At 42.1% G+C, this 27,678-nt stretch overlaps 1 protein-coding gene across 4 annotated transcripts; it reads left to right on the top strand.

Moving 5' to 3' along the window:
• The first annotated feature begins 566 nt into the window (after nt 1-566).
• tcf3a (transcription factor 3a) lies at nt 567-27,678 on the top strand. Of its 4 annotated transcripts, none has more exons than XR_013772637.1 (20): nt 567-853; nt 4,068-4,164; nt 4,539-4,611; nt 12,541-12,614; nt 13,447-13,522; nt 14,184-14,224; nt 14,386-14,521; nt 14,933-14,982; nt 16,315-16,414; nt 16,795-16,931; nt 17,047-17,203; nt 17,326-17,384; nt 17,497-17,575; nt 18,350-18,426; nt 18,572-18,745; nt 18,911-19,022; nt 19,159-19,246; nt 23,071-23,152; nt 23,741-23,869; nt 23,979-27,678. XR_013772637.1 is itself a non-coding variant. In XM_079284920.1 (20 exons), the coding sequence occupies exons 2-19, from the start codon at nt 4,111-4,113 to the stop codon at nt 23,860-23,862; spliced, it is 1,836 nt and encodes a 611-aa protein (XP_079141046.1). In that variant the 5' UTR covers nt 567-853; nt 4,068-4,110; the 3' UTR covers nt 23,863-23,869; nt 23,979-27,678. The 4 variants fall into 4 exon arrangements, 2 of the variants coding, with proteins under 2 accessions (XP_079141046.1, XP_079141045.1); XR_013772638.1 differs by lacking the exon at nt 23,071-23,152 and adding an exon at nt 20,257-20,317; XM_079284920.1 differs by having other exon boundaries at nt 23,071-23,297.

Raw genomic sequence — 27,678 nt, 5'->3', positions numbered from 1 at the left:
GCAATTACAATCTTCAAAAGAACAACTTTCTTCCGGTCTTATCCATGTTTAGCACAAGAGCATGGCTGAGGATGGCGGACTGCTATCTCTCTCAGACTCACAAACAAACACGAACATTTTCTGTAGCGCAGGCACAGCTTGAGAACAAAATTAAAACGCAAGCAACCCGAAGGCAAAACGAGACTGCCCTAAAGCTTGATGATGAAATATACTTGGACGTCCCACTTGTCAATCAATTTTGTCTCGTCTCCAATTGGTCCTCCCTGTGATATTATCATTCCATCTTCTACTGGTCGAGGCTGTTGGGCTTTCCGCTGTCCTCATCCGCCAGTCGACATAGGTCCCCGCGAATTGCTAAGTACGGTCATTTTGTGTCGTGTTTACACCCACAAAGCAGAGGTATTTTATTGTATTTGAGATAACTGCCCCGGTTGTACGAGGATTACTGAAGCCTGCTGCGTTTGGCGTGTTCGTTTGAGTCGAGATTGGACATCGCTGATGTTTCAGCGTCCATGTCCCCCCGTAGGCTGAGCTGCGGAGTGATATTCACTTCATTGGAACCGACAATGTGGAGGCTGTTAAAATGTCTACTTGGAAAATGAAATTGTTACATTTTCTCCAACAATAAGGAAACAGAGCGGCTTCAGCGTTATGGTTAGAAACGTGTTTTCAGTTTCGTGACGAAAACAAGAAGCAGACGAGTCGACGGGAGGAGTGGTTCATATTGTCTTTCCTCGTTTTCATCGAGCCCACAGTCCGGACCACGGGGGGAAGGATCCGATCCACAACTTTGTTTTTCTCTCTACTGCAGCCGTCGATTTCTCCCTGTTGGATGCCAGAAAATTGATTCCAGGTAAATATGTGTCTAACTATACATTCACGAGAAACGTATGCATGTCAAACAGGAGTCGCCTGTCGCGTTGTTACCGGAGTAATGATCAAGTTTTTAAGCGCATCGTTTCAAGTTGTAACCGAGTGCCTCAGCCGGGAAAAGCGGGGTCTTGGATTTTCGTCCCTTCGGCCTGAGCGAGCTCGCGGCGTTCTTACAATTCGGACTATCGGCGGGTTATATGTGGTGGAAAAGACGTCTTTGTTCACTTCAGTGGGCCATAACGGTAGCTGTTACTACACATTAGCATATCGTCGGACTCAATCGGCCCCCCCAGGATTCATCTTTCTGTAGTATGTCGGGTTTTCTAGACACAAGCGTATTAACGTTAGCCGTGAAGCGTTAACATCGATTTGTTTCATCTAACGGTGCAACATTCCCGGTTGTAGCTAAAATGGCAGTATTCTCCACCTGGTACCAATATGTGAGAGTTTCACTAATGTAGCGTAGGTCACTGTACTCGTAGGTTTAAAACGCAACATTGTGTGAATATAATGAAATCCTAGTGATAAGTGTAACTCTGGGGTATTCTTTTTATTTTATTTTTACCCTCCCTCCACCAAACAGCACACCACTTTAACACGCAACAAGAACGCAGCTAAAGCCTTATTTACTCCATCTTGCTTCATTCAAAACACGTTTTTGAACAATTATTTCAAGAATTCTCGACTTTTATTCTCATTTTGTCGGGTTCCGGCCTTTCAGCTGAAACTTTGGTGGCCCGAGTCTTTGTGTTCCTTAGTGCCCCATTCTGCTGCTCGACGTGGGGAGCAGGCAACAGGTTTTAAGGCCTTTTTTTTAAACGTCCCGCAGGGTTTAAACCCACCGACGACACACTAAAACTCTCAAATCTCCCTTTTCACGCCAGGTATGAGATGTTATGGGGGGTATTTGTGCCTTAAAACTTTTTCGCCAAATGGGAAGGCCGGAGGTGGGGGTGCTCAAGACAAGCGTATGCAACTTCCATTTGTTAGGAGGGGCTAACACTTATCCCCCATTTTGACCTCAGCTCAGTGGAAGACAGGAATCACCACATTATGTAGTGCCAAAGTATTTGCGCTTGTTTTTATGTAATAACACCTTTAGTCATTAGTCGTTTCTCTTTCAGAAAGTATTCCATGTTACATTATTTTATTAGTTTTTTCCCCATTAGTCTTGATTCAGTGGTTGCATCCTTTCGTGCCTTCAGAGTCCGATGTAGATGTTATCACAGTTTTACTTGATTATAAACAAAGTAGTGACATTACTCCCAATATTTCCAGGAGTATCACTGGTAAAAGTTGCACTTTAATGCATATAACATAGGTATCAAGTTAGTTGCCATGAACAGCTTAACTTACTTAAGATAATTGGACTTTTCTGTGTCTAGTGCATCATTTTAGATTTAAAGTGAATTTTCAATCATGCCCTGAAAATGATACTCAGTTATTTTAGTGGTAGAAGTGAAATCATCCCAGGAGCATTTACATATGTCGCCTTCATGAGGTCATGACTAAATATCTAAAGCCTCACCCAGATTGTTTAAAATACTGTATGAATGTTGTAGTATTTGTTATTTTAGCTTTCTGTCCCTTTCTTGACTGGACTAACTAATTGCAACAAAACAAAATGTTGGACAAAATATACATTTGGAGAATCTCACAGTGGTCAGCTTTTGTTGGTTGACTGCCAAATTGCTCATTAAAATTTGTATAAATGTTTGAAGTTATAGTAGTTGTTATACTCTAAGTTACGTCTTGTTGGTGACAGATCTCTGCACCCCAACGTTCTCTATTGGCAACACAGTTTTCCAATGCTTTTTGTTGAACAATGCATGTCATTTTGCAGTCTTAGTAATATTCAGACAATATTTGCCGGCACTCATGAGGTGAATATGTTGTATCAACATTTGCAGATGTAGAAAAACATCGTGAGGCAGCTTTTAGGGCAATTAAAAGAGGCACACAGTTTCAAATCCTTTTTTAAAGTGGCAAAGTAAAGAAAACCAATGATAACATATTCTAGTCTCAGAAGTACAGTGGCCACAAGTCAACCACCAACAACACAAACTCAACGTCACTTAGTTGTTTACGTGCTTTACAGGTGCCATACAACACCTCTGAGCACTGACAAAATCATAACATTATGATTTTGCCCAGATGGTATTTACCGCAGTGCTTTTGTATTGCAAAGCGTCGGCTCGTTGGCTCACCGTGTGTAGAAATTATACTTATTTAGATGTTTAACACACATGGCCTGAATTTGCATTTGATACCGGCTGGCCGGACCATACATTAGTTATTTGAGAATTACGTCCTGTTATTGCTCTACGGTTCTCGTAAGAGCTGTTAGAGCATGTTGGTGTTTGAGGTAGAGGAAGCTGCCCGAGTCCTGGACCCGACTAACAACGAATGCACTGTGGCCTGTGGCTAAACCGTGGTCACACGTGTTAGATGCGGGCTAACAGGGAAACTCTTAGAACTCAGTGGATTTCTCAGTACTTGTTCAATAGCTTGATGGTCGCACAAGAAGGCTACATCTGCAGCACCAACGTTTCATTTTAGATAAAGATGATCTCGTTCTAGATGAGCGTTTTAGCCTTTCTCAAGCACACTACCATGCCTGACACAAACATGCATCGGCCATGTGTGGCCATACCACAACTTTATTAGTAAAATTATTCCTTTCCTCCTGTCTTTACCCAAAACCAGTTGTTCGTGTAGGGCTGGTAACGCGGCGCTGGACACGGGAATCGTCGCAAAGCGCTCGAATAATAGTGTCCCCCCCCCCGGTGGATGTAGGAAGTAGAAGCCTTATCCTCGTTACTTCTCATATTCATATTGAGCAAAGTGAATACTTTTGAGTCATGTGAATCATTATTTGGGAGAAATCATTATTAGATTGACGCTGGATATAGGTTTGGACACTGTCTGGAGTTGTTTATTAAAAAGATCTCTTTTCTTATTCTCATAACGTTTGCCACCATTCCTGTTGGTTGTGACAACATTTTGCTCATCAGCTTTATTGTTGAGCGATGGGCAATCAACAACGCCGCTAGAAACAACTTAACAATGGAAGAAGCAACAATTCGGGCACTCACTCAGACATGTTAAAACGAGGCTCCAGTTAAACTATTATCTTCTGAACCACGTATTTGTAAGTGAAGATATACTCATACTCGCCTTACCTCTGCTTGTAGTCGCTTGCTGAGACTGAAACGGCCGAGTTAACAGCAGCAGAGAATGGCTGCAGTGGAAACGGACAAGGAGCTCAACGACTTACTGGATTTTAGCGCGGTAAGATCTCTGAACATTGAATTGAATGTGCACCCTGTACATTTCATTCTATGCTTTCACTTTTATGATTCTTCAACAGTTGTCAAGTATGTTGAAATGTGAATAAATATCAGAGGCTTTTCAGCGATTGCAACATGCCATTTTGTTCATGAGACTGTTGTTGTTGTCTCACTTTAAATGTTAGCGGTCACTCAGTGAAAGCTGAAAGTGTAGATTGCTTCATGCCTGTTGTCACTGCTGGCTGAATACGATGGGATATACAGGATAGGATAGTTTGCTGAGTTGTATCATCTTTGCATGTGTGAAGGTTGATTAGGTGGTAATTCAAAGTCTTACATGGACTGCAGTTAACTGTTTAATTCCTCTCTTTGCAGATGTTTGAGCCTCCAGTTTCTAACGGCAAAAACCGTCCGACTACTCTCGCCAGCAGTCAGTTTGGAGGTTCAGGTAAGACGAAAACAGATTTCTCTCTTTTTAAATAAAATGATTTACTTTTCTTCTGCCTCCAGAACAAATGAAATGCTCTCTTCTTCTGGATTTGATTGTCTTGATTAGAGAAAAATAAACGTCATTAAAAATAAATCCCTTTCCTTTCTCTCCCCTAAAGCTTCGTGCTAGTTTGTATTGCTCCCTGGTACATCCCCTGACAGTATAGCACTACTCCACCCTTCACTAATTCGTGGTGTTTTGAATGGTAATAGAAAAGGAAACTGTTCCTGTTCTCATCAATTGTGTTTCAGATCACAGATTATTGGAAGAAACCTCAGGAAAATTGCCCGTTTATTTTATCTTATGTAGATCAAGCGTCATCTCCTCGGCACTCTCTCATCCTCGCCTTGCAGGTGTCCTTTCCTCACCTTCTCAGCTATTGCCATTCAATCACTGATGGATAGAGACAGGGGGTGGGAGTTGATGGGGAAACAGCCCAATTAATCTTCTCTGCTTACTCTGTGAAGAAGTGCTTTCCCTTGTCCTGCAATCTCGCACCCTTCTTATCCTCTTCACATAACTCATTTTCACTTGGAGCCATGCCCCATCCTCATCATTAGCTTAGCCCATCAGTTTTGAGACATGTATGCAAACAGCTTTGGAAATACTCAATATGAATATCAGTTTCCTTTAGTTTTTTAATGTTTCTGGGGCCCTTTTGTATTGCTTTCATACACAAAAAGTGGTTCACTTTTAAAAATGGCTACCTGTCATTTGCTATTCCTGCTGTAGCACATCCACCTTCCCTGCACGAACCGTCTTCTGTCATCCTCGCATCTGTAGAAGTGCAGTGGGTCTTTCGGTTGGTAATAGAAATGAAACAGGATATTGAAGCTAAGATGAAAGACAAGACGAGCGTTAGCTGGGTGGGGTTTAGGGGGCTCTATTTCTTCCATTCACTTGAGGGCCACTTACATGTTCCTTTGTTGGAGCAAGGTGTGTACTTACAAAAGAGACACATTGATGTTATCAATCCAACGGCTGCTCATGGCATTCTCCCTCAGGCTTAAAATTATGCTCCTCTCAAAATCATTTTAGCATCAAACACACACACACCCTCGCTACCTGTTAAAGAAATGCAAATAGCTACTATGGTCTGCTTAAATTCATGCTATTGACAGTGGATTCCCAAAAAGATATGTTTTCACAGCAGGAACAAAGTTTCAAGAGGTTTATGGAAACGTGAAAAGCATTTCTACAGCTGTCCACCTGCCGCTTCAGCATATTCCAGAGTATTAAACAATGATATATGGGGACATAATAAGCACGTGGAAGAACAGCAGAGAAGTACAGTGGAATGCTGCAGTGGTACAAAACGTTTCTTTAGAAGTTTGATACTTCTTTTTCCACTGCTGTGAAAAGTCATTACTGTCTTAATTATTGTTACTAATTGAGTGGCTGTTCTTAAGAGCTGCCACATTCTGGTCAATGGGTCGGTCGATATGCTATTGTCCGACCAAATTCTCATTGTTGGGTTTAAGAAGATGAGCGCCTCTAAATCCATTATATTTTGGGGGCAGAAGAGATGTGTGTGTGTGATACTATAATATAACTACAGGCGCTACGACAGCTTAGAATGGTTCTATTTACAGAAACGATATTAAAGGAACAGTGTGTAGGTTTTAGTGGCATCTAGTGATTTGTGGCACGTTGCAACCAACTCCATACTCCTCAGCCCCCCCCCAAAGTCACCATATAAAGTCATTCATATTTCACTGGAAACAAATGTAAAATATCAATAAGATAAATCATATTTCTGAGTGAATGTTTAAAAGAACGCAGACATCCGTCCTCTGCTCTGCTGGCTGCTTTGTCTCAGCCGGCAGAGAAGTTTACAAAAAATATCTTTAGGCCGATCGTGCGTGCTGTGCTTGTGTAAATACACTGATTTAAACATAGTTTTGAATATTCTATTCAATATCTAGAAATACACCTCCCTAAATGTTACACACTGTTCCTTGTAATGTGGGCAGGCACGTGTATTATTCATACACACCAGGTAGCGTGCACTGTCCACTGTGGCCATTTTGTTAATATAAATGGCAACTAACATGATTGTTTATTCTCCTCATTGATCAATCCATCGGTTTAAAAGTAGGTACAATTTCAGTCAACGGAGATTGTCTTTGGGTGACTACAGCCCTACTGTTCTCTGAAGGAGCAAATGGGGAATTTCTAGCACCTTCCAGGCTGACAGAGGGTTAGTGTGTGTGGCCCTCATGTCTGAATGTTAACTACAAAGCATCAAGACCGGCTCTTTCTAAAGGTCAAAGATATGCCTACCAACATCTCTGAAGCTCACTCATTACATGAGATCCAATGTTTTATCTCATTTGTGTAAAAACAGAAATATAAAAACAACCATTTGTGGTTTTAGGAGTAGCTGCATGCTGGACGCAGTGCTATCTGAAGTCTTATGGTCACAGTGAGGTTGCTACAAACCCTCTACAGACACCAATTCTAAAATCTGTGCGCACTCTCAGAAAGAAAGCATATTTCCAAAAATGTAAAAGACAAAGCCATACTTTTTGTTGAAGATACTTTGCAGCGGGATATGTTTGAGCAGTACTGCTGAATATTGTCGTGGCTAAAAGAACAGTTTTGAGGAAAAATGCCAGTCTGCATGTAGTAACGTTGGTAAATGTTTTTCTAGTTACCTAAAGCCACACTAAGATGTGTTTCAAAGAACCTGTCACTAGTCAGTCAAAGTCATTTCACTGCACTTTCGTTTTTTGGTGACTGGAAACTGAGAATCCTATAAAGTATTTTTAAACTTAGGTAGGGCTTAAATGCAGAAGGGGAAGAGTTTGAAATTTGCATGTTTTTTTCAAATAGATGTGTTGGAGAATCACAAAGACCAAAGGATGTTGAAGTCACAAGTCATTTACAGTTCCACCGATCCGATGTTCTATTAATAGACCGTGTGCCTCACTGTGTGGGCTTGACTTAAACATTGCTTTTCTAACTTTTAAAAACAAAATGCAACAATTACATACTCTGATACAATTTCACTAAAATAACAAATTGTTACACTACATCAATTTCAAAGCGGCAAGAAAATGGTCAAAACTTACACGGGAATTTAAATTCCAGTAAAAAAACATTCAACAAAATTGAATTAAATAAATTTGCCCCATTGTTACGATATCCGATCCAGGTATTTGAGTCTGTATCAGCCAGGTATTGGTATTGGTGCATTCCTATTTCTAATGTATGTGACTTCATACAGTGTCAGAACTTGTGTGAGAGAGAGAGTCGGTGACTCCCAGGTTAAAACAGCCAGGCCTGTGTTATTGTACATTGTTCAGTATTTCATTAACAGTGTTCACGCTCTTAAGAGTTGACCTGACATCATGCTTTGTGTCTGTGTGACTCATGTGTGCAGAGGAAGGAAGGAGGTGTGTCGACAAAATGGAACACTAGGTTTTAGGTGCCCGGGGCTCCGTTCACGTAAAAGCTGAGGCACGTCTGCAAGTTTGGTCAGCGTATATGCCGGAGTTTAGCTCATGAAGCCCGTGACTCAGGCTGGCTGTCTGTTTCCAGTATCTCTTCCTGTGTAATTAAAGACTAGCCATGCTCAAAGGGGCGTTTCATGCTGGGAGGAGAAGTGCATTGGGGTTCACCAGTGAACTTGTCTGATGTTACTCACCCTATGCTTTCATTTTTATTCCTCCCGTCCCGGTGGACTGTCTGAGTGGTGCGCTAGTCATGGTTTCCTAATGGTTTTTGGCACTTCTGGTGTTGCTAATGGAAATTGTAAAAATGACACAGGAATCTAAAGAAAAAATAATGAAAAAAACACAACTTCTAACTGTAGTACCAACTGAGTTAACAAAATGTGTCTGAATCAAGGAAACCCTGCTGGTAATAGTGAGGAAGTAGAAGAAAAACACATCTGATCCCAGTTCTGACAAAAACGTTGCGCCTGTTCACAACATGAAAGTCAACCAATGATGATAATGTATAGAGATGTCTATACTCTCAAAAGTATTCACTTTTCTACCAGCGTATTTATCCAACCACCTGAAATGGTTTCATTTCTCTAGTCTTCCAACCACTCAAAGCACTTTAACACTACATGTCATTCACCCAGTCACCACCGTTCATACACTCATTCATACACTGATACTGTAGTGGTGCAACGGATCGCCCCTCACGCTTCGGCACATGTGAACCGCTGATTACTTACACAGTTTAACGTTAACCATCACGGTGTGAAATAAAGTTTTACTGACGTCGTTATCCACCGATATTCAGTAGAATATGCGATCGGGACATCGGCGTTTGTGATTTATGTTTGCGGATCTCTGATAATGTTACATTGTAAACAACCAGTCTGTGTTCAAATTGACCAACGGAGAGCTGGTGAAGTGGCTAATGAACGAAGGTTCCGCTCAGTTACATTATGATGCGTTCAGGCTCTATTCAGTGAAAATCTATAAAACGGCTTATAATAAATACATCATTATTTATAATACAATCTTTTATTCCCTAATCATCTGAGTTGCGTGTGCCTTTTTTGAAAAAACACTATAAATTACTTTAACAAAGTAAAAGTAAAACATGTTGAATTTTTGATGGTTTACTGACTTCAGAGCGGTTGAAATCATTTTTGGAACGGTGGCAAAAAAGCCTGGAGCCTTGTGGACCAGCTGCTATAATCAAACAAAGGGATCTGTATCTGCCAATATGGATCATCAATGATCGGCAATTAGTATCAGCGGGGGGGGGGAAATGATCAGGGATCTCTAAAAGTTTTATATTTGCTCCCTTTTTTCTTTTGTGCTGATCTGATCCGTGAGTTTTATGATGCCTTGCACCACCACCACCTGCCCATCAGAACACGCTCGCATTCATAGGCACAGCCTGCGGTGTGTGTTTGCCCCAGGACACATCGGCATGGACTAGCGGAGCCGATCCTCTGATTGGAGGACGACACTGAGCCACAGTAACCCTGAAATGACACAAGCAAGGCTCAGGAAAACAATTTAAAGAGGGTCTTACGCATTGGAATTTGGAGGAGACCAGGCAAGCCTAGTTTTATCGGGACCACATCGATAAGATAACTAATTGACCAAAACAAGTCAACTATACCATTTTCACATGACTGCTTTGCCGGCAGTTATGTGTTTCAACCTATCTGATGTACAGTCAACAGAACGGGCCTCTACCGATCACTGGAGGCATCTGAGCTGCAGCGATTGTACTTCAGTACAATTGTGATGCTATTTGTTCTTCACTACATTTATTTATCAGTAAATAAAATACAATGTATTGTTACATAGTAAGTTAAACCACCCAAATGTATAGAAATTAATAAAATTAGCTCCATTGCAACCAGCTACACTATTTATATGCTTCTTACATGTTACTGTATCACTGATAATAATAATCTAATATTATATATCATAATGTAACCACTAAAGAGCCCATTTGGCTCCACAGTGAATACTTTAACTTTTATGCATTAACTGTGCTACATTCAAAATTCAGAGGGTTTCTGTTTCCTCAACATGGCGACGCTGCGCTGGCGGCTCACAGCTAATGGTGCTAACAGTGCAAACAACAGCAATGAGCTGACGGAGCTAACGGTGTTAAACTGAGAGGGAACTGAAGGGGGGGGGGGCGTGCTACGCGTCTGCTATGACGCTGCCGGTCACAACGACATTATCAGCTGTAACCGCTGTACAAGCACTAAAAGGCACGTGTGGGGCGGCCCGGCTATGTAAACAAAACGTAGAGAAGCTCGGATTACAACACACACACACACAGAAGGAGAGCGACTCCATACTATACTCCACTGTGTCTTAACATAGATAATGGTTTATTGCTGCTATATTACTGCCCCGAATGTCATCTAGAGAACCGCAAAGTACATTTTCTAAAGAAAGTGGTATTTGTACTTTACTTAAGTCAGATATCTGAGTACATACTCCGCCATCAATGACACCGGCTCAGTCAGTCTCTCCCTCCTTCATCATCAGTGAGGTAAGAACCTCTCGTTGGCTTTCTCTTCCTCACCCAATCACTTTCGTGTGTGTGTATATATGTACATATGTATATATATATATATGTGTGTGTGTATATATGTACATATATATATATACACACACACATTCATTTATACATTTTACTCTCATGGTTCAATCCACAATAGATTTGTGTATAGAGGTAATAGTATTCCGGCACATTAATAGAAAACACACAATACAGTGACCGCAGTGATAGAACCCCGTCTGTAATCATTCTTTTGTGTGGTTAATGTCATGATATGAAATTTCCAATTTATGAAAGGCAGTTCGCTCAGTTTTGTTCATCTGCTTATCATCAGATCAGTTTATTAGAAATAATTTACATTCATTTAAATTGCTCTCCACTGACTCCTCTTGGTGTATCTTACTTCCCCTCGTCTTTATCCCATAATTCCACTCCTTCAGGTGTGAATATTCACATTAATCCTCCCATTATTTCCTCACACAATTCATTGATTCAATTAAATTTGAGCCCAGAGTCATGTCTAACTTTAACACCTGTTCACCCTACACTCGAGCGCCTTGAAAAGGGTATTCTTATACGAGAGGGCTTGTGTGTTCGTTTTCTGTAAAGTGCTGTATGCGCCGTGCTATTTGTGGAATGAAAGGTGACAGTTTGTGTTTCTCGTGCCTCAGTTCTTGTAAAGAGGGTGAAAATGTCTGGATAATTAGCTTTGCATCTTGACTGTTCTGATACCTACTTGGTTCTGAATACATGGTGATAATGTAGGTGTGTGTGGAAGATAGAATGTTGCCCCAAAAATGAACGCTTGTTCAACTTGTCTGACAATACTTTGTGTGGCACTGCAACTCGCTCACTTAAATGTAGTATTGATAACACAACTGTAACGCGGTCTCAAACGTTAAACTGGAGCCTTTTCTTGTCTGGAGCTGCTGATTTAAAGCAGAACGAAACGGTTCGTGCATTTTCTTCCTGGTCTGTGATTGACGTGGAGAGTGACAGTCAGCCATAGAGAGAGGACGAGACATTGTCTCCTTCATCTCTTATTCTGCCGGTGTCGTGTGTATAGATCAGAGTTGTCACGGCAGTCTAGCTGCTCTCAGCACTGTGGACCCATCAGTCTGCTCTACTGCTGATCCTGTCATGATTCTAGCCCTCCTCTACCCCCCCCTCCCCTCTCCCATCTCCCCTTTTTTAATTAGACAACAAAACAAAAATATGAATATTCATAGGCCCGGGCTTCATTAATATGCACAATTATGCAAATCAGTACGCAATTAAGCTTCAGCTTTCCCCCAGAGATGCTGTGTTGCAGTACGAGAGGAGATTGAGAGAAAGGGGCCGGGCAGGAATTTCTGCTTCACCAATCTTTAAAATCAACCCTTTTTTTTCCCTTTTTTTTTAAAACGCGTTAATCTTTTCTGAAAGCTGTAGCGCTTTGGATCGGGGATAACGCGTGTCCACGATGTACGATTGAGAGCTTCAGCGTGCGTCCTGTGTTAACACAAAGGTGTTTGCTTCATGCGACAGAGTGGATGGGGGACGAATGACTGTTGCCATGGAAAATGTAAAGGAGCGGAGTGGGAGAATGAAGAATGTCGAGGATGATTCTGGGAACCTCATACCGGGTGTTAATTATTCAAACTTCCTACAGCTCATATCCACGCTATGTGACAGCGCTGTCACTATGCCGTCTCTGTGCGAGCTGTGAAGTGAGGCTCTTCAATCGAGGTTACTTTGAGCAGCCGGGGAAAATAACTGAATCGAAGCAGGTCAACTTCATCATTCCCTGAAGTTAGACTGAGTTTTGCAAAGCTTAAGCGTGAGTCCTTGTTAAGAACGTGTGCCTTTTTTCGTGGGTTAATAGGCCTAACCCAGTTCTTTGTCTTACAGGTATGGATGACAGGAGTGGGTCCGGCCCCTGGGGGCCAGGAGAACAGAACGGTCCATCTTTCAACCAAGGAAGGGTACGTCTTATCTGAGCTCGTAGATGTCATGCTATTGAGTGAAACGTGTATAAATTACATGATCACCCGAACTTGCGTTGTGCAAGTTCGGGTGACCCGACGGCTCACACACAAACACGATTTATGATATTAGTTTACAATATTTGGACCACCGATACAGCACCAGTTTGGTCGTGGGTAAAAAGTTCTACTCTCTTAGTTTAAAACACTTTACTGCTTTGACCAGGAACTAGAAATTAAGATATGTTGCCCACATAGGGAGACATTTGACTCGTGATCTATGAACAACAGCGTAAACATATTCACACTGAATCATGAAATAGTGGTTCATCACACATTACGCAATATTATGAAGCTCAAAAAGCCTTAATGTTACCGTCCAGACTCTTACTGGTATGAAATGGGTTTGCATTTGTTGGAGCAGCAATTCAGAAGGGTTATGATCTCATCTCTAAACCAATCAAATTACCAGATATTCTGAGTTCAACATTGGTTAAACTGGATTCATTTGCTTTATTTGTATACCTTATGCAAATAAATGCACATTCTGACCGACAACAATCTACATTCTTCATTCGATCAAATAAGAACTATTGGTACATTTGTGGGTTTCTATAGTACCGGTAATCCTGTAGTTTCTGAAGAATCCCATATTCACCCTTTCATCAGTGTCAGTCCTGCCCTAACACTAGGTATAGTGCACAGTCTCAGAGCCCAGTTGCATAATCTTTTTTTATTTTTCTATTCACATGAACACACAACAGTTTCTTTGGGGCTTAATTTATTTGTATCTATTTTTACATCCCTAATGTCTCTGTTGTCTTTCCCACAGGGTTATGCAGAACAAGGCCTTTACAATGAGCAAGAGGGCATTGCCTCTGCCCCCATGTATGGATCAGGGATTGTTGGTAAGCTTTTAATTGAACTAAACTGCTGAAGCATAGAAACCACAACTTTCACAAAGTCTTTTTTTTAAGAAAACCAAAGAGAATCTAGTGTTTCTAATAGTAGGACTTAATGACAGCAGAACATGCTGATTGAAATGCACAAGTTTGTATCAATGGAGTGACTGAAGCAACACAATGAGGTGTTTGTTTGAGAGGGCAGTCGTTCCTAGGTTGGACACTAATGTACCACTTTAGTGCAAGCCATATTTCTGCTTAGGTGGCAGTGGATGAAGGGAGCAGAGTAATCAGGGAGGATGTGGAGGAGGGTTTATTTTTTCGTGTGTTGTTGTTGCAGTTTGTGTGTTCAGGGCAGGGGGGGGGTAAAGGGCACCCATGCACAAACAAGGCTGTCCCTTGGGACTATGGTAGCCTATAGCTCTCCTCTGTTTAACTGTCAGGGGAGGGGACAGAGGTTTGGCACAATTGCCCCTGAACCATTTATAATGGGCCAATTTGTTGTTGTTTTGCTGTCCAGGGCCATAAATACCACACATCATCATAATACACTCACACAGCAGATGGGAGGCCCCCCAAATGGAGAAAGGGGATTGAGATTTAATACTAACATAAAAGCCCAATATTCACGATCATGACCTGATTTTATATTCCGTTGTCCTAACAGGGAAGGCTGAGCGAGGACCATACTCGTCATTTGCAGCACAGGTAAAGCAGTCGGACGTGTCACCCCTTCTCTCCTCCAGCTCGTTAGGGGAGACTCTGTCGCTTACTCGGGTTTTCTCTTCCTGTATCATTCTGAATTTCCTGCCACAATGATTTACTTTACTGACTACAGAAGCTTGTGCTTTTTTTTGCACCGTCTCTAGCCGGGCTTTATGCCCAGTGAGATGCCCATGCCCAGTCCCGATGCCCTCTCCCCGTCTGGCCTGAAGCCCAACTCCCAGTTTTATTCCTCCTATGAGGCAAGCAACTCTCGCAGGAGACCCTCACAGGAGCCCATTGGTAAGATTGTGAAGGATGGTTTCACGCACGGTTGTTGAACATAGTCCTAAGATATCGTTTCAGAAAGCGTGTTCTTTGTTCTGATTTATATTTATAGCTCTGTGTATATCCCCACTTCTCCTGCTGAGGTTTTCTAAAGTGTTTGAGAAATCTCACTTCTGCTTCGTTTAAGAAAGTGAAATCACCGAGTTCTCAACGAGGAAAGTTATTGAATAACATCGGACTGGAATACCTTTTCTCTACGCATTAATGAGCGGTCACAAGACAGATGGTTGGATTGGCTTAGCAGGGCTTCAGCAGGAAGGGCGCTATGTGAATGAATCCCACATTGGTGGTTGTGAAGTCACTTAAGTTAAAGATTTTTGTGCGTGTGAATGCTTATGTGATTTCCCTCCTTCGTCCTCCCCTCAGGACCACAGCCCAAAAAGATCAGGAAGGTGCCCCCTGGCCTGCCGTCCTCGGTGAGTACTAGCATCAGGAAACGTTGCAGCCCTGAACTATATCTCAGCTCTTGCAGTCGGTCCATGGGAGCTCATGTTGTCATGTTTTACGCCCCTTTCCACATACCATTCGGCATCTTAAGCCTCTCCTTGGCTGCTGTACAGGACATCCAGCTCTTACAGCTGTGCATCTACACCACCGAAATGAAAAAACGGAAAAGCGAGGGAAAAAAGGCACTCATTAACCCAGCCACTCATTTGCAGCATGTATTTATAGTGCGTTGTATTTGTAGGCCCTTTACTTTATGGCCACCGTGGATCACTGAAGGAAATGTATACTGGGCTTCGTACTCCACCTCATTTTTTCCCTCCCACTCTCTGGACACTCTTTTTCTTCCTGTTTCTTCGTCACCCCCTCCCCCCCTCCTCTAGCCCACACCCTCCCTCCGCCTCCCTCCCCTTTCTTTCTCTCTCTCCCTCCCCCATCCCTCTTTCCCAGCTGCCAGTGGAGTTGGCTGCCATCCAGCATTCGGCAGATGGTTCAGTAATTAGGAGTGCATCTCTTCGTTCCCTCTTCTCCTCTCCCCTCTTTTTCTCTCTCCTTTTCTCTCTGTTTAATCAAATTACAGAAGAAAACTTCAGTCCATTTGGATTTGAGTATTGCAGATGCAGTTTGGATACTTGCTTTTCGTCGAGAATAGTGTTGATTGAGAATGTTATTGTGGTACAGAACATTGGTTCCTTACCACCCATTATACCGTGCACTGAATCTGACTGCATCTCCCATTGTGTGGTCTCATCTCGCTGTGTTAAAGAGTGTGAATTATGTATCTGTAAACTATTCTCGGTGTGTTTCTGTTCAACAGAATATAATGCAAAAGCCCCACAGACATGGGAGACGGAGCCCAATAAATTCACTGACACTGCATATTCGATACATAATGCTCAGTGCTCCAGTCTGCAGAAATGTTGCAACAGCCTGTTTATTGAATTAAGTAGTAAAACCAGATCGTAAAAATGGATTCTAGCCTAGTAAGGAACACATACTTTTGAAGTGCTGTGTTTAATTAGGGATTTAATGCTTTTTTTTTTTTTTTTTTGAGAACTTAACTCGGGTACAGATAGTATTTTATGGGGAAATCAATTGGTTGTCATCCCAGGAATCTCCCAAGGAACTTTCCTACGAGTATCTCAAAAGTAATATGCCATATATAGTATCTGCTGCATGTCGTTCATGCAACGAGTAAGTTCCACCATATAGTTTGCTTTTAGCATTATAATGGTTTGTGACTAAGTTTACTACCATTGAGTTGACCAGTTTCACGCTTATTTTCTTCTGTGCGTCCTTTGTAGGTTTATGCATCTGCCTCAGGAGAGGATTTCAACAGGGACAATGCTGGCTACCCGGTCTCCAAGGCAGGAAACGTCTTCTCACCACCATTCTATGTGCAAGGTCAGTCAAAACAAGACCTGCCTTCAGTGCCTCCCCTTGTTCATTGTGTTGGGTTGAAAAGTTTCGTCTGACACTTTTTGTTAATGGGGGTAGATGTATCGGACACAAAGAAAGATAATTATATTCCTTGACAGCCAGGGATGTGACATTCGGTCCCCACAATATCCTTAGGGAAGTCTGGATGAACTTAGGTGCTGCAGCCGTATGCTAGTGAACAGTGAACACCCTATGGTGCCTGGGTGCTGAATAGTGCATTACAGTTGAATGAAGTCATCGCGGTAATGTGACATGTCTCATATGTGGCCTTTATTGTCTTCTCATCTCCTGTGGCTGGTTATCCTCCTCTCTCTCGCTCTCTCCCCCCCCCCCCCCCCTTACAGAAGGCCTCCACCCGCCCTCTGATCCATGGGGCTCTGCCAGGTCGATGGTACAGCCTGGTTATTCTGCCATGCTGGGCAACTCTCCCCATCTGAACCAGCATGTTCCCTTCACTGCCCTCAACCCCCAAGACAGACTGGTGAGTTGGGCCTTCTCACTTTGGTCTTGTGTTTCTATGAAGGCTTAACAACTTCTTCGACACCTTTTGACTAATGCACCGTTGAGGGCTTCATTTTTGTTTCTTCGCTTCCCAGAAACGGCAGCCACTGCCCCTCTCGCCCCAGAACTACCCCATGCACGGCAGTGAGGTGAACGGGACTCATCCCTCTAGCTTCCACTCTGGCCCCCACTCTGGCCCCAGCAGCTTCGGGGTCCCCAGCCACACACCCCCTATGGCTGACCCTATTATGGGTAAACCCTTCAATGCTTGCTCTTTTCTTTGTGAAAAGTGCTCTTTATGTTTTCATGCAACATCCTCACTTATTTATTGAGCACAGGATCCTCAATTGAAATGCTTTTTTGTTTCCTAAAAGCCAATCGAGGAGCAGCACCTGGAAGCTCGGGTGATGAGATTGGGAAAGCCCTGGCATCTGTAAGTAATAACAAATCAACACAAGAAGTGTTCTATGTTATCATGTTTCTATAACATAATGAATGTAAGGGAATATGTTGCATGTAATTAAAAACATTCTTCCTCTGTCCAGATCTACCCTCCAGACCCACACAGTAACACCTTCCCTCCGTCTCCGTCTACTCCCTCTGGCTCTCCCCAGGCGGTTTCAGGTGAGGGAACAGCTCTAGTCCGGTTTTCCTGAGCTGTTTTGTCGTTTTGTTGATTCAACACAGGGTCCTTCCTGTTGTGTATGATCTTTAAAAATCCATTGTTGTCATTCTAACTAAGCCTGGATGGTTCTTAGTGACAATGCAGCTCCATCTATTGGGTTAAAGGTGGAAGTAAAACTTGATGTTAAAGTTCTTCATCTCTGTGCAGAGGGATCTTTTCAAGGGATCTTTTCAAGATTCAAAGATTCTTGTGTTGGTGTTATGTCCATATTTTTGTTGAAATTTCTTCCGGTTTTTTAACTTTGCAGCAGTTCTGGAAATAGCTCACAAGTGCACTGTCATGTAAATCATGGCACACCATCCAAAGCTTAACCAACATACACACACACACACACACACACACGCGCACACAACATCCAAATATAACTTATGAGAGAACAAATGAAAATACAGTAAACATGTAAAATGGGGTGGGGTCACACTTCTCCATTTGTCTCTGCATTGAGTCCATGAGTGACCTCGTCCCACTCGTCAAATACTGCTGCTGGCACGAGGTGAGAGAAGAACCAATGTGGGAAAAGATGATGATCGTCGAAATGAAAAACTTTTCATTGAAATTCATTCAAAAATCCAATGTCCATTTTTAGATAAATAGAGCATCATCAAACAGCCAACACTGAGCGTGGGGTATTGCTTATGTGTTAACATGGCCGTATCGGGCAATGAGGAGCAAATGTACTCAGCAAAACCATGTGATCTTATATTTTTTTCTAGGCTCTGCGTCACAGTGGACTCGGTCCTCTGGCCAGGCCACACCGTCACCCAACTTTGAGGGTGGAATTCAGTCCATGGTGAGTCAACATGTCTTTTCTTTGTCATGTGGGAGATGCAACAAAATATTGTTGAATTAAATCACAGAGGCAAATACAGGATGCTACACTCCTTCGTGCGTAGCCTTCTGCCGTCTCATCGTCCGTTATTCTTCATTCTCTGTAGCCGAGCAAAATGGAGGACCGTCTGGACGAAGCCATCAATGTTCTACAGCGTCATGCCAGCGGACAAGGAGTGCCAGGCCTGGCTGAGATGCACAATCTGCTCTCGTCTGGCTTAGGGTTACCTCCAGGCTTCACCAGTGCAGCACTTGGATTGGCCAGTCGCCTGCCAGGACTGGTGAGATGAATTGATAGCGGCACAGAAAATCTATCCACATATGACAAAATGAAGTGTGGTATTTCAAATTAAAGTGTGAGCGGTATACCCGTTCTGTTGCTCTTCTGCTAGTACCTCAAACTTCTTGCAAGGTCATTGAAACGCTGTTTAATTGTTGTCCTGAAGATGTCTGGTCTCCATGAGGACTCTGCTGGTCTGCCCTCTAGTGGGGGACTTATGCACGGTCACCACGGCCCCACATCTGTCCCGCCAGGCTCTCAGCCTGAAGGTTTCACAGGTGAGTCTATCTGTTGTTTTCTACTCTCGTGTCAGAAGGGACGGTAGTACTTTGCCAACATTGGCGGTTAATTCATATTCGTTGGGTTCTATACGTTATCTTATCTGGTATCCTTGTTTCTGAACTCCCGGTGCAGGCCTGTCTGGTAGCCTGAAGCGCTCCAGTGGTTCTGATATCAAACGAGAGGACAAGGAGGACGATGAAAACTGCTCAATCACCGACAGGTCAGAGGATGAGAAAAAAGAGATGAAGGCCCGCCTGGGAACAAGGTGTCCAAAACCTTTTTTTCCACACAAGATTTATACTTCTTTATCACTGCATGAGATTTCATGGCATAACATGCTGCTGTGGTTTAAGTATAATATGTGTCAAGAAAATGGTCTTTCAACCTTTCTAGATAGGATTCTTTATAGTAAATCTCTTATTTCAGTCAACAAAATCAAAACAGGCAATAATTCATTTTGAAAGAACTTCAGTTGCACCCCAGTCTTCTCTTGCATGGTAAGAGAGACTGACCAGTTTTATTTATATATTTATATGTATATAAATAAATCTGCTTGATCTGGATTGTTAAAGGATTCATCTTCTGTTAAGTAGGATACCTCACTAGCTGGAGCGGTCATCTACATTAAAAAGTGTAAATTAAGGAGGAAAGAACAAAACCAAACATGACTATCAGAGACCAGAAATCTGAATCTACATCCAAGAAGAGTTGTGGCAGAGTGAAAGGATAACTCCTTTCTGACATCCTTACAGGCGTAACAACATCTGTATCAGATATAAAGGTTCATGAACAGAAAATGCACTAATCTAGCAGGCAACGGTACAGACAAAAGATTTTTAAGTTTAAACAAGATCAACTCTTCATGCAACGGGACTTCAACCTGAAAGTAATTAAATGACAAAAAAACCACTGCTACAGTTGTCGATCACATTATCTGACATGCTATTGTTTGTTAGCGAGTTTCATTGTTAATGAAGTTAATTTCTCCATTGTTTCCGGTGCTATTTGGTCAAAAACTGACAAATTGCCAAGACCAAACCCTAATGTTACCAACCTTTGTAGCAGTGTGTGTGATTGTCATGAAATTACTCCGGAGTTGTATCCCTCTACATGTGGAGTTGACGTTACTAGGGAAACGTATTTCACACCATAATTGGAAACTTATCATCAGTGAACTGTACGCATACTTTTGTTTCATTTCCGCCTCATCTGCCATTGGCTCTTTGCTAGTCTGGATGATGAGGAAGACGATGAAGATCTACCAGTGGAGGTTAAGGCTGAGCGGGAGAAAGTGAGGAGGATGGCAAACAACACCCGCGAGCGACTACGTGTGCGGGACATCAACGAGGCTTTTAAGGAGCTGGGCCGCATGTGTCAGCTCCATCTGAGCCACGAGAAACCGCAGACCAAATTGATCGTACTGCAACAGGCCGTTAACGTTATACTCAACCTGGAGCAGCAAGTTCGAGGTCAGTGGGTGTCCAGGGAGGAAGGAAGAGGAGGGGAAGGGCCTCCTTTACAGAATCAAACTCCCACACGGCTTCACTTCCCAGCTCCTTTCATGTCCTTATTTCAAACCTTTTTGAAATTCCTTGTGGTACTTCATTTGACTCCACTTGTGTTGGTAAACACATTGGGCCTCATTCACTAATATATGCGTAGAAATGTTCTCACGTGGTGAAGAAAACGAGTGCACGCGTAAAATTACCATCGGCTTCATGACGTGTGCTCACCTGCCGGGCGCGTGCTCGCTATCAGCATACTGCCACATCCTCATTTCTCTGAATAAGGAGATATGTTCGTCTGGAGGATTATCATGGAGGAAGTGATGTTGTAAAAGAGAAGCAAAGATTAAAAAAATACAAACTACTGTAGACATCGATATAATGTGTTGACGTGGAAGGCAGAAAGGCACACCTTTACAAAGCGTTTCCACGGGAGTGACGGCGATTAAAAACAATAAAGGCACTTGAGATGGTAGGTGTTGAATGTTGTGTCCCTTGAGAGACGGAGTGTGGGGCTCAGGTAAAGAACAATAACAAATGGTTTAATGTTAAAGTTTATGAAGAAAAATAAGGGAACAGGTGGAGGAGGACAAGGATCCATAAGTGGAATATGTCAAAGAAACGAGGGTGGAAGTGACTTTCATCAAGATGTAATTTGTTCATAATTGGTACATAAGTGCTGAACCAAATACTTTGAAGCTTTAATCATAACGTTGACGTTCCAATTATGAATCAACGTTTCAATGCTGCGAAGCTTCTTTTTTTTTTTGTTTCAAGTCTATTCATACTTGTAGTTCTGTATTTGGTACAGTTGCAGATAAAGATCAGGCTAAACTAATCTTATTAGTATTAAACTATTTGTAGACTTGGATTTCAGTGATGGCTGCGTTGTTTCCATTCAAACCTTCATTCTGAAACCTCAATAGAGCTTAGAAATATAAAATATATTTGAATTATGACAATAATTGACCAGGATGAAAGGGCATCAGTTTCATGGTTGGTTAATACATTTGGCCAATGCATTGGTAAACTAAGGGTTTTAAATAATGTCTCTTAGAGCCTTTTTTTAATGAATGTGGTGTTGGTATGAGATGCAGACAGCCGGCCGGGCCTTCGTCGGTCTGAGGCGGTTCTAAATTTGTCGGCAGAGTAAGAACGACGTCATGATGAATCCTGGATTTGAGCGTAAAGCGCTGGTACTCACAGTTTTAAGCACAGAATGGTGCGTACAGTTTGTGAATGAGGCCCGGTGTCCCCGCTTAACACCAGCGAGTCAAAGCACATTTTTCAGTCCCTCACCAAAGTGAGGGCATAGCATAAGGAAATTAAGCTGTGTGCCTGTTTTTAAGACATGCCCATTGTCCTGTTCATCTTCTAAGGTTCTCGTCCTCTGGTAACACATACAGGACTGCTGTTTGTCCTGATGCAGTATGTGTTGCCATGTCTCATAATTGGCCGTCTGTTTCCACTGTGAAAATGCTTATGTGTCTCTCTGCCTTACCCTCTGACTGTAGTAACACATCTTTATGTGCTCATTTGCTTTCTCCACTGTTGCCTCATTATAAGCAAATTCATAATTTCACGTTTTTCTTTTTTTGTTTTAAACCTTTCACACATAGTGTACCTGTCTGTTCACTGGCACCCCGGTTAGCATGAACGCAGGGCTGTCAGTAGTCTTGTGCATTAACCTGTCTTCAGCTTTGTTACAGTGTCTGTCTCTGTGCTGCATGTCACAGCCTTTAAAGCATTCACCCTTTTTTTTTTTTGAGACAAACCTTTTCACTTCTTCATTCACTCCCCTGTCCTCTGTCATTTTCTTTTTACAGATATCCACAGGGACCTCCTCTTCCTCCCATTCCGATAAATACATCTACTGCTGATGTATTTAACATGATGCCCTCCGTCTCTCTTCACTGTGGCTCTTTCTATGTTGGCAGAGGGTGTTGCTTCCTCTCTCTCTCCCTTTCTCTCTCCCTCCTCATAACTTCTCTCATTCTGCTGGACAGTCACCAAATCCCCTCAACTTCCATCCTGGACCTCAATGACCAAATTGAAATGTTGGTTGGTTAGATTTCAGGACAGATTAATTAGACCCGGGCCGCTCGGGTTGACCGTCGTGTCTTGGTTTGAGATCGTTTGGTGTCGCGCTCGCTCAACCCACGACACTTGATTGACATTACGTTTATTCATGTTTGCAAAGTATGTATTATTTATATCTGTAGATCTGCGAAAAGACTGTTTCCTCCGCTCGCTCTCCTACACAGCCCTACTCGACTGGGATCTTCTTCAGCAACTCCACTGTTCTCATCTTGGGTGTAGAGCTTGAAAATTAGCGTCATACATAAAGAAACAAAAAATGTAGCAACTAAACAAGGATTCTGTGTAGGAAAACTTCAATAAACAAGTTAAAAGTCATATCATAGGCTTAAGACTGTATAACTGCGGGTAGAGGGAGAACGTCTAGCCCAGGTTCAGCCAGGGATGTCATTTGGGTTTGTTAACCAGCCCCTCCAACCCCCACTTCTCCTCCTGGCTGCAGTGTTGCCGATGAGAACCTGACTGCCGAGGAGAAGGAGCTGAGGGAGCGTGAGCGGCGCCACGCTAACAACACTAGGGAGAGGGTGCGTGTGCGTGACATTAACGAAGCCTTCAGAGATCTGGGCAGGATGGTTCAGGTCCACATGCAGAGTGACAAGGCCCAGACCAAGCTTATCATCCTGCAGCAGGCTGTCCAGGTCATAATGGGCCTGGAGAAGCAGGTGCGAGGTAGGTCAGCCAATACAGGAAGGTCTGATCCACATAGACAACCAACCATCTCTTATCATAGCTGGACACCCACAGGGACATCTCCTCTTTGATTTTGATCGTACTTACTGTGTGGCATTCACTTTGGCTTTCTCTTTGCTGTTTGCTCGTATCACTTTGAAAAAAAAATAAGAAAAATGGAGAAGAAGGGGAGACTATTTGAGGAAGTATATCCCTGCTTTTCTGCCAAACGTCTGCAATTCTCGTCTTTCTTTTCATTTTCTTGTCTTGCTTTTCCCATTTTCTGTTCTCCCCGTCTGCTGTTGACCTTTTTTTTATGTTCAAAACTCTGCTTTAATGTCTTAAAAGATCTCTAAGGGGGAAGCATAATGATATAATCTCAAGAATTCCTTGTCCTCTTCCCTTACTGTTTTTAACTTGCGTGTTTGGTCCTTTCTTCAAAGAGCGTAATTTGAACCCAAAGGCCGCCTGCCTCAAGAGGAGAGAGGAGGAGAAAGTGTCAGGCATTGACCCCCAGATGCAGCTTGGCGGGGGTCACCCTGGTCTTGGAGATGGACATATGTGATTCTCAGGTCAGTCTACAGAGTTTGTACTGTGTGATTTGTGCTGCAATAACATCATGAACAATAGCTTGTTTTGTATTCTGTGGAAACACTAACACTTTTCTCCTTTCCCTTCCAGTTCCTGTTGATTGTACAGCCCTTAGAACACGTGGCCTTAATCTATCATTGTCATGCATCTCAGTGTGTGTTAATCAACTTTTGGAAAGCACACACGCACACACCTCATTACTGACAAAGCAGGTGGCCACATTCCTGACTATGAATACAAAAGTAACAAGCACACTCTTACAGGAAGAGGGAAAATGTATTAATCTTAACAAGACAACACTTTGAACCGAGGACACCGGTTTGGAGACAGTGGGAAATTGGACATAAGGACATTCTTATGATCATGTTTTTGTAAGACATTTTGAAAAATTGCTTTACATGTTGGGAGCAAAACTTGTTTGGATCAAATGAAACCCTTTGGATCAACTGCTTGTGTAAGCAGAGTTAGGATTTGTGTTGTTGGCTGATTATTGGCATTCCCATCTGAAAAGCAGGTCTTACATTCTTCACAGGCAAAGAGGGACACCCGGGTTTATATCTTATGATTGAACAAAACCTGTTTAAACATGTGCCCAAATGAGGCCCAATGCATAGTGTTTCATTAAGATAAGAGAGCCATCGTTATTATCTTCTTACGCAATGACGGAATCACAGAGGTAGGTCTGGGGACATCAGAGACTCCTTTCTTTGTGGTGTGCTGGTATTTCTGGATGTCATTTTTTCATTTTATTTCTTGGTTTGGCTCAAAAAAGGAGCCACAGTCACCAACTCACATGCGAGTTATTCTTTTGTTCCTTTAACTGTGGCGACTGCTGGAGAGAGAGAGAGACATAAGCAAAGACTCGCTCCGAATCCAGGAGCCACAGTGACGTTGAGTCAAATGTGCTCCTGCGCCGCCCGACAGGTTGGACTCCAGCGTATAGATGTCATTCTCACTGCCCCGCATCATGAAGTCACTCTCAGCCTGCCCCGGTTCACATCATCCCTAAAGACTCTGTTACAGCATGGTGAGCTTACTAAACTTAAGTCTCTGAGCAATCTGTATTCTGGTAAATCACATTTTGCTAGAAGAGAGAAATCGAGCATTGAAAGGGATCATGAGTGTTCCTGCTACCCTGTAGAGAATTCACTCGGACTTGTTTTGGTTGTTGCTGTGTTGAGCATTTGGTGTTTTTTTTTGTTTTTAATCCCCTTTTTTTGAACAATTGCAAAGCCTGTTGTAAGGATCTTCCTTTTGTAGAATTGATTTATCGTTGTTTTTTATTGGTTTGTTTTTTTTACTTTGTAAGATAGTTGTATGAGTTCTGTTTTTATCATTTTGGAATGCGCTTTCTTTTTTTTGTTTGTTTACGTTGTTTAAATGTAAGACGACTCTCAATTTAGATTCCAGGAACAAAGTGAGGTGTTTTCTTTTGTGCCAGGTGCTTAGAAATGTTAGAAATGACAAACTTATCTGGCTGTAACATCACATGTTGTGATATTGCTCTCTCTCTTTTTTTCTTTTTTTAAAATGCATGTTTGAAAACAAACTTGTCATGCCAGTTGTAATTGGATTGTTCTGGTGTTTGCGACAGTTTTTTTTTTTTCTTAAATGAAACACAATATTTTTCTTCGGCACACTCCCCCGCCGCTCTCCTCGGATGTCCAGCTCTCTGAGGAGCTTGTTGATTAGTTTGGGGAAAGGGGGCAGAGGGGGAGGTCTGCACAATCTGCAACACAATTCACTGTTTCATAATGATATGAAGCATAAAATGAATCAAATAGGGTGGCCTTAGTCATTTTCCTGACTTTGGGAGTTTTGATAATGGTTACTCACCAGTGCCTGAATACTTCTCTGCTACATGGTGGATGATGTTGCATTTGATGATTTATAGGTTGTACCTTTTTATATTACAGATGTATAAAAACATATATACTTCAGTAACATCTGACAGTGTCTCAGAACATCTAAATGAAGAATCACACACGCTGACTGCTTCAGTGTGTGTGTCATTAAATGTAAGATGACTAATAACCCGGTCTTCAACTTTGACGCTGAAAACTACTTAATATGTTTCATCTTTTATGTACTGATTTTGTTAAGTATAATTTTGTCCTTGACTGGCATGTGCATTGATATGTATGTACAGCTGTGATATATCAGCTTTATCATTATAAGCTGATACTGATATGTAACAGTATTTGGTTTTCTACCTGTCATTTTATCCCAAATCTTGCCCCTCGGACTAGCCCCAACCCTTATTTTCTTTGTCAAGTCACTCTAACCTTTCTGCAGAAAAAAAAACGTGGTGTTGTTGTGATATGAAAAATCTCTACTAAAGACTTGTACTTTTATTTCTTTACATGAAAGATATGTCTGCAGTATCCAAGGATCAAAAATGCACCTGATATCCTTTGTTAACAGACCCTTTTTGTCCTCTACAACAGATGACCTGCTACAAATCTCTCTGTCTTCACTCATGTTTGGGGACAACATCTATGTAGGCTATGTCCTCAAAGTGCCTCCAGTTTCCTATTTTTTATATATAAAGTAGATATAGAGAACTGTTGTGTATATAACAGTAATGTAGCAATAAATGTGCCATTTTTAATAACAAACACCACGTTTATCCAATGTCTTTTTTTCAATCCATGAATAAAAGCTACATGTGCATTTTTCTTTCTGCAATGCAACCTATACCACGAAAATTGTCAGATATATAATATCACTGCTTATACTGTCTTTTTAACGGGAAATGGTCACCGGGAGAGCACGAGCAGAGCTGACTAACTATACAGTATGTGTGTATGTGTGTGTGTATTCCGTGAAACTATTGTTGCTTGGAGGTATTCTTATGGCCTGTGTGACACTATTTTTGCTGCATTTCTTCAGCTGCAACCCCGGCGGTGTGAAACAGACATGGGAGCGAATTTTAAAAAAACAAAAAACATTTTAAAACATAATTCTAAGCAGTAAGAAGGTTTCCATTCATAAGTTATACATTATTCATAAAAGTAACCGGAGCAAAGTAACACTGCATCAAACATGTCACCTGGCTCAACAAGATGACTCGCATAAGTGAAAATATGATATGATAGAATATATCCTGATTATTTTGTTGTTGCTCCCAAGTCTGCTTCACAACGCTGGTTGCAGCTGAAGATTACGGCTAAAATATTGACTCACACGCCATCAGAATACATCCGTCACATTAATTTAACATATATATCGTCTGATATCGTGATTTAGATTAAGCAGTGATATTATACATCTGTTCATTTTAAATCATTTACGTAGTCGGCGATTTATTGCCAGTTGTCATTTTTTTCATGTGTCTGTCTGTGAACGGTGTTGCTTTCTGGATTATGACTATATTATTTGTATTTGTGTGATGTTAATTTACGATCCACGTACCAAGCTTTGATTGGTCAGTAGGCGGTGATTTTATACCAGTTTATCTCCCACATAACCTGTTCCGGAGCAGGATACCATGGTGGTCTATCCCGGTAAGAATCGATCCTCTGTCGTGGGACTGAAAACCCCAAATCCTGCTTCGTGGTAGCGACCGACCCAGTCAATATTCTGTTTTTAATTGAGTTTAGCAAACTGGGAGACCCATCGGGTAGCTCCATGGCTAGCAGGGTCATAGCTTGATCTGCCCGCTATGGGGCAGACATGAGCTGCACTCACAAACACACACTGCTAATAATAATAATACACTGCACTCCGTTGAATACGCATAGTTTTCAGAGCCTTGCCAACAAATCGTCACTCCTCTGCTGGAAATACT

The sequence above is a fragment of the Melanostigma gelatinosum genome (genome assembly GCF_949748355.1).
Source record: "Melanostigma gelatinosum genome assembly, chromosome: 15".
NCBI classification, from domain to species: domain Eukaryota; kingdom Metazoa; phylum Chordata; class Actinopteri; order Perciformes; family Zoarcidae; genus Melanostigma; species Melanostigma gelatinosum.
The sequence above is the reverse complement of the archived record's forward strand: the minus strand, read 5'-3'. Positions and strand labels throughout refer to the sequence as shown.

Excerpts from the sequence above, each read along its gene's own strand:
- tcf3a (XM_079284919.1), top strand. The coding sequence starts at position 4,111 with ATGGCTGCAGTGGAAACGGACAAGGAGCTCAACGACTTACTGGATTTT. Across the intron at positions 14,983-16,314 it reads CCCCTGGCCTGCCGTCCTCG|GTTTATGCATCTGCCTCAGG; the intron begins GTGAGTACTAGC and ends CGTCCTTTGTAG. Across the intron at positions 18,746-18,910 it reads CCAGTCGCCTGCCAGGACTG|ATGTCTGGTCTCCATGAGGA; the intron begins GTGAGATGAATT and ends GTTGTCCTGAAG.